At 50.5% G+C, this 6450-nt stretch overlaps 1 protein-coding gene across 1 annotated transcript in view; it reads right to left on the minus strand.

The window, feature by feature from the left end:
- lrriq1 (leucine-rich repeats and IQ motif containing 1) overlaps positions 1–6450 on the minus strand; it is a gene marked incomplete at both ends in the record, with an annotated part of 34139 nt that overhangs the window by 23965 nt on the left and 3724 nt on the right. Inside the window, 7 exons of the mRNA XM_079276391.1 lie at positions 1311–1404; positions 1831–1904; positions 3127–3254; positions 4705–4898; positions 5347–5497; positions 5642–5794; positions 5941–6441. Coding sequence (XP_079132517.1) covers positions 1311–1404; positions 1831–1904; positions 3127–3254; positions 4705–4898; positions 5347–5497; positions 5642–5794; positions 5941–6441 — 1295 coding nt within the window. The remainder of the gene's footprint in view (positions 1–1310; positions 1405–1830; positions 1905–3126; positions 3255–4704; positions 4899–5346; positions 5498–5641; positions 5795–5940; positions 6442–6450) is intronic.

Consider the following 6450-nt stretch of genomic DNA (forward strand, 5'->3'; position numbering starts at 1 on the left):
CAGCCGTCGCCTTACCTCCCCACCGCCCAGCCGTCGCCTTACCTCCCCACCGCCCAGCCGCCGCCTTACCTCCCCACCGCCCAGCCGCCGCCTTACCTCCCCACCGCCCAGCCGCCGCCGCCTTACCTCCCCACCACCTTACCTCCCCACCGCCCAGCCGTCGCCTTACCTCCCAACCGCCCAGCCGCCGCCTTACCTCCCCACCGCCCAGCCGCCGCCTTACCTCCCCACCGCCCAGCCGCCGCCTTACCTCCCCACTGCCCAGCCGCCGCCTTACCTCCCCACCGCCCAGCCGCCGCCTTACCTCCCCACCGCCCAGCCGCCGCCTTACCTCCCCACCGCCCAGCCGCCGCCTTACCTCCCCACCGCCCAGCCGCCGCCTTACCTCCCCACCGCCCAGCCGCCGCCTTACCTCCCCACCGCCCAGCCGCCGCCTTACCTCCCCACCGCCCAGCCGCCGCCTTACCTCCCCACCGCCCAGCCGCCGCCACCTTACCTCCCCACCACCTTACCTCCCCACCGCCCAGCCGCCGCCTTACCTCCCAACCGCCCAGCCGCCGCCTTACCTCCCCGCCGCCCAGCCGCCGCCTTACCTCCCCGCCGCCCAGCCGCCGCCTTACCTCCCCGCCGCCCAGCCGCCGCCTTACCTCCCCGCCGCCCAGCCGCCGCCTTACCTCCCCGCCGCCCAGCCGCCGCCTTACCTCCCCACCGCCCAGCCGCCGCCTTACCTCCCCACCGCCCAGCCGCCGCCTTACCTCCCCACCGCCCAGCCGCCGCCTTACCTCCCCACCGCCCAGCCGCCGCCTTACCTCCCCACCGCCCAGCCGCCGCCTTACCTCCCCACCGCCCAGCCGCCGCCGCCTTACCTCCCCACCACCTTACCTCCCCACCGCCCAGCCGCCGCCTTACCTCCCAACCGCCCAGCCGCCGCCTTACCTCCCCACCGCCCAGCCGCCGCCTTACCTCCCCACCGCCCAGCCGCCGCCTTACCTCCCCACCGCCCAGCCGCCGCCTTACCTCCCCACCGCCCAGCCGCCGCCTTACCTCCCCACCGCCCAGCCGCCGCCTTACCTCCCCACCGCCCAGCCGCCGCCTTACCTCCCCACCGCCCAGCCGCCGCCTTACCTCCCCACCGCCCAGCCGCCGCCTTACCTCCCCACCGCCCAGCCGCCGCCTTACCTCCCCACCGCCCAGCCGCCGCCTTACCTCCCCACCGCCCAGCCGCCGCCTTACCTCCCCACCGCCCAGCCGCCGCCTTACCTCCCCACCGCCCAGCCGCCGCCTTACCTCCCCACCGCCCAGCCACTTACCTCCAGCCACTCTCCTGCTGAAGAGGATTCCCTGTGAGGTGGACCTCTCGCAGGAACACACATCCCTGCAGACTCTCACACACATTCTGGAGCTCTGAGGGAGAAGCAGGAAAACAACTTGTCAATGTCTATTTTTCAGACTATTCTTCACTCTCACCAGTGTCTCATCTAGTTATGCAGAGTTACGTAGAATGGGTGAATTAAATGGAGATGTGTTCCACAGACCTGTGAACGAATGCATCTTATTTCCATGGAGTCATATACTCCAGCATGGACAGAATGCAGCAGCATCATATAAAATAGATGGGTGCCGAAAAGGTTTTGCCGCATGTAAATTTATCTCCCTTGTAACTGAAAGTAAGTGAAATGAATCTGGGGCCGTGTGGGAGTACGGGACTGGAAAAGCTGAAACAACACAGGTTTTAAATTTGCCCGCATTACATGCACAGTAGAGGTGCGTATGCCTTTACGATGAGGAAATGGGATTTACATGGTCCGTTTAATCGAGACAATCTGTTACCTGACATGCAGTTGAATCGAAGATCCAGATTTGCAAGCGACACAGAATCGGACATGGGGGGCAGCTGGGTAATTCTAGGACAGAGAAAAATATTATAGCCAATTTTGAAAGCCATATGCTACATCTGAAGCTAATATTCATGTCACTGTTAAACAAAAACATTCTGATATTATGTGACCAGTTGCATGAGTCACTTAAACTTCTTAGTTTACAAAACAAAAATTGCTGCATTTTCTCCTTTGTGCTTCTGTAATATACAGGCCTTATGCAAAAACAGATATCAAGTACTGCCTCCCCATAATGTGTGTTTGCATCTATTAAAGGGAGCATATGCTCATTTTCAGGTTCATACTGGTATTTTGGGTTTCTACTAGAACATGTTTACATGCTTTGAAGCAGCTGCATTTAGCATTCTGAACATTAATATCGCAGCAAACAACTATTACATGTCAAGGTAGAGTTATGTCTACCTGAGCAGAGACAGGCGTCTCTCTCCCTCTGTGTGTGGAGTAATCCGAGCTTTATAGCTTCGTTGCCATACACAGGCAGGTCGCCCGGGCTTTCAGTGCATGTTAGTGTGAGCGTGTCCCATCTTGGTTATATCATCTCATAAGGCGGACAGCAGATGAACCCGTCCAAACTGACAAAGTCGTCTTGGACCCTGAGAACCCACCCTCATGGTTCGCCCTCAGGTAAACACGGTTAGCTCGTTTGCACCGTTAGCGCTGTTAGCACCGTTAGCTTTTAGCTGGTGGCATGTTGAGAGACGTTAAGAAACAAAATGGAAATGCCTCCAATCTCAGATCTTGCACCTTTAATGTTTAACAAACATACTTTTTCTCCACTTTAGCGTCTTTAAGCCTCCCTCCCGAATGGTCTGCTCTAATTGGCTTGTGAGACAAAAATGTGGCGCACCTCTGCAAAGGTATGTAGTTTTCAAACTTTGCCATGGTGTACTGTATGTACGTGTGCCTAATGTTGATGTGTCCTACATGTTGCTCATCATAAGCAGCCTGTGCATGTGCTTTGATTTATGTCTTAATCTTTCACCGTTGGTATCGACCATTTTGTAATAGTTACATGAATACTAGTCAATTTTAACACTGCCTATTTGACCTCATGTATGTCCTGTTTGGTTTATTGTTAAAATCAATATTATTTTCAATGTATGGGGGGGGGTCGTCTATGTGTAGGGGAGGGAGGGAAGGAAAGGAAGATGGATATTCTACTGTTTATGTTATGGTATAAAATTTTAAAAAAATCAATAGAATGAAAGAAATGACTGGAGCAATAAACCTGTTCTGGGCCACGGACAGATGTTGCATGAGGGGGAGCCAGCAGGCAGCGAGGCCCTGCAGGGAGGAGATGCTGTTGTCATCTAGATGCAGCTCTCTGAGGAGGACCTGGTTGTTCAGACTGGGGGGCTGATGGGTAAAGAAACAGGGTGAAGTTGTCAGTTAACACGGGCCACACTGTGGGGTTACACTAACGTTCTGCTGCTGGTCCAGCGACGGCTAAATGACCCTATCCATCAACGTCAGCTGTTTTAGTCCTGCTGTGTTTACGGCCATTAGTGTCGGCCGCGTGTTACGCCCCGCTGCGATCAAGGGGTGCCTCGTGAAATACTTAAACATGATCATGCTCACTATTTTGCATGTTTTCTTTTCCTTGACTTTGCCTCATCAATCAATTAGCAGCGAGTTACTCTCCCAAAGAAAGAGAAGGAGAGGCGTCAGCAGTTGGACATTCTCTCCAACTGTCGCTTACGGAGCATTCTCATGGAGGACATTTTAACTAACGTAGCTGTAATGTAACTAACAACAATTAGTGCCTTTCATTGAATATGGTGCGAAATGAAGCCTGTCCAACAAATACTTTATGTTTTCAGTTTGATGTTGCTGAGACTTTCAGGTCAAAGTGTTGGAAAAAGGAATGTACCATACTACACTGAAGCTTCATCACTCTCAGATCACCGACATTGAGTTTGTTACATCATGTCCTTTTTTTGGCTGATGGGGGCATTTGTGGGGAGATGTTTCTTTATCTATCCATCCATTTAAAACCTGTCCAGGGTTGAAGGCGAGTCAAATCATGTAATGTGACAGATTTTCTATTTCTTCTTGAATTTTAGATCGTGTTTCCGTTATTTTTCCACAGGTGGGGTAAACTTTCTTCATTAAAAGGCTGATTTTAAGTTGTGGTGTGTTGTTTTAAATGTGGTTGTTTTTTTCTCAAAAAGCAGCTGTTCAAGGTTCCAGTTGTTCGAGTGCTCCTATGTATTCGTAACACTTTTGAGCTTTTATTTTGAAGGTTTGACGCACTGAACATTTTTTTTATTATTTTTTAATCTCACCAATCCCTGTCAGCATTTTAATTTTGGGTTCGTGATTATAAAACAAAAATAGGAATGTTGTGTTCTAATTTTGTTTCTGAATCGTGATAAGAAAATGAAATACATATATATACACAATAAATAACATTTCTGACAGTGAAAGGTGTGATACAAATGATTTTTTTAAAGCTCAAAAGTGTTTATTTTCATGGTTTGACTCACAACAGATGTTTTCTTTTCAATCATTTTTTTAATCACACCTCTCCCTGTGGTTTTGTGATTATAAAACCAATAAATATAATGTTGCATTTTAATTTTGTTTCTGCATCTGGATGAGAAAAGTTATATGTAGAAAACAAAAGTTTTAGATCTTTTGTTTTCTGCATATGAACAAATAGTTTTTTTCAGAATTGGCTGCAACCTGTTGAGTTACAAGCCTCTCGCTCTCCGTCAACAGTTTCCATACGAATCTCACTGAGAATACGGAGCACTGACATCAGAGCCGGTGCTTTGCGGCGATCGGCTGTCGTCGGTGGTCTTACCTCGGTGAGGCTGTTGGCTCTCAGATCCAGCGTGTTGAGCAGAGCGCTGCTCTCCAGACCCTCCACGCTCGCCAGGTGGTTGTGCGAGCAGCTCAGGTGCAGGAGAGTGTAGACGTCCCTCAGTCCTTTGGTGCTGATCAGCTGGTTGTGGTCCACTGACAACCTCTGCAGTCTCCTCATGGACTTCAGATCAGCTAGGGATGAGTTCAAAGAAATGAGAGGGCACTTATCCAGACTGCGAAACAACACAGGGAGAGTCTGCACATGAGCTGTAAACAAAGCTTAAGCATGTCTAAAAACAAATACAACAATGAGTGTTAAAGGTGAGCCACAACTAAATGTTGCAGTAGCTGAATGTACAAGTCAATGCGATTAACCTTTTGCCTGCCTAATGTCTATTCGTGGCTTCAGCTTGACTTCAGCCAATAAATCACTTTTCACTGGATATTGTAGTCAAGAGAACGGAGGCTGAAAAGAAGAGAGATGCTGCCCTCTGGTGGAGTATTCACAACATGCAGATGTGACACAATCCATTTATCACGACAACAATCTCTTTTCTGATATTTTATGTTTGAAGACAAATATTTTAAACATCAAAGTCAATGTTTCCGAAGGTGTTTGAGGACTTTTTCCAGTTCTCACCAATGCGGGTGATGGAGTTGTGCGAGAGGTCCAGAACGTCCACATTTTCGGCGCCGGTTAAACCGTGGATGGACGTCAGCTTGTTGTGGCCGAGATGAAGAACCCGTAAGCTGCTCATATTCTCACAGTCGACAAATGAGATGTCATTTTCCTGTGGAAGAACAAATGAAGATGTTAGGACGCGACACAATTTAGCTGTATTGGTCTTTACTCTCAGATATTATAATATAATAACCAAGATCTGCAAAATCCAACAGCACACAATAAACAGATTTTACATCGACTTCATATCCACCTGCACATCGATGGAGCAGAGCTGTGGTAACTGGTTGATGCCTTCCAGGGATTTGAGGCCACAGCGTCTGAGGGTGAGCGACCGGAGTTGGGAACACTGAGCGAGAGTGGATAAGCCACGGCCGGGTAAGTCCTCCAGGGTCACTGTGGTCACCTGGGAGAGAGGCGGAGATGCTTCGTGGGCTCAGAGGTCTATGACGCTACGTTGCCATGTGTGACATGACACTGGGATATGTCATTATAGTATCAAATATGGATTAGTCAGAAAGGGGTAACTGATAATACGGAGCATCCTCTCACCTCTTGCAGGGATTTCCAGCCTGTGGACTGAAGCAGGGAGTCCGGGCAGAGAGGGGGCAGACCGCTGGACCCGGCGGCCCCCCTCGGCCCTCTCCGACTGCGGGCAGATCCTCTCTGCTTGCTCCTGTTCTGGAGGGAGAGTTTGGACCAGGGCACGCAGTCCTTCATCCAGGCCAGCCTCTTCTCCTCCGTGTGCTCTGGGAGGCACGCGGAGGAGAGAACAGATGCAGGCCTTGCTGCTTGATCCTCGTAGTCCACGGTTTTAGCCACGGAGATCCGACTGATGTTCTCTTCCGGGTCGTGCTGTTGTGATTTGGCTTCAGTACTGGTGCGACTGATTGTAGACTCGCTGTGTAAAGGACTAGTTCTTGAGGAAGTCCTGTTATTTTCTATTTTCGCTTGCGGCTCATTTGCTCTTCTTCCCTCCTCCATCACTCTCTGTTTGCTCTCCTTCTTCTCTTTGAGTCTGATTTCTTCTTCTGTGTTTCTGTTAACCTCTTTCTTGTTTTC

The sequence above is a fragment of the Melanostigma gelatinosum genome (genome assembly GCF_949748355.1).
Source record: "Melanostigma gelatinosum genome assembly, chromosome: 1".
Taxonomy (NCBI): Eukaryota; Metazoa; Chordata; class Actinopteri; order Perciformes; family Zoarcidae; genus Melanostigma; species Melanostigma gelatinosum.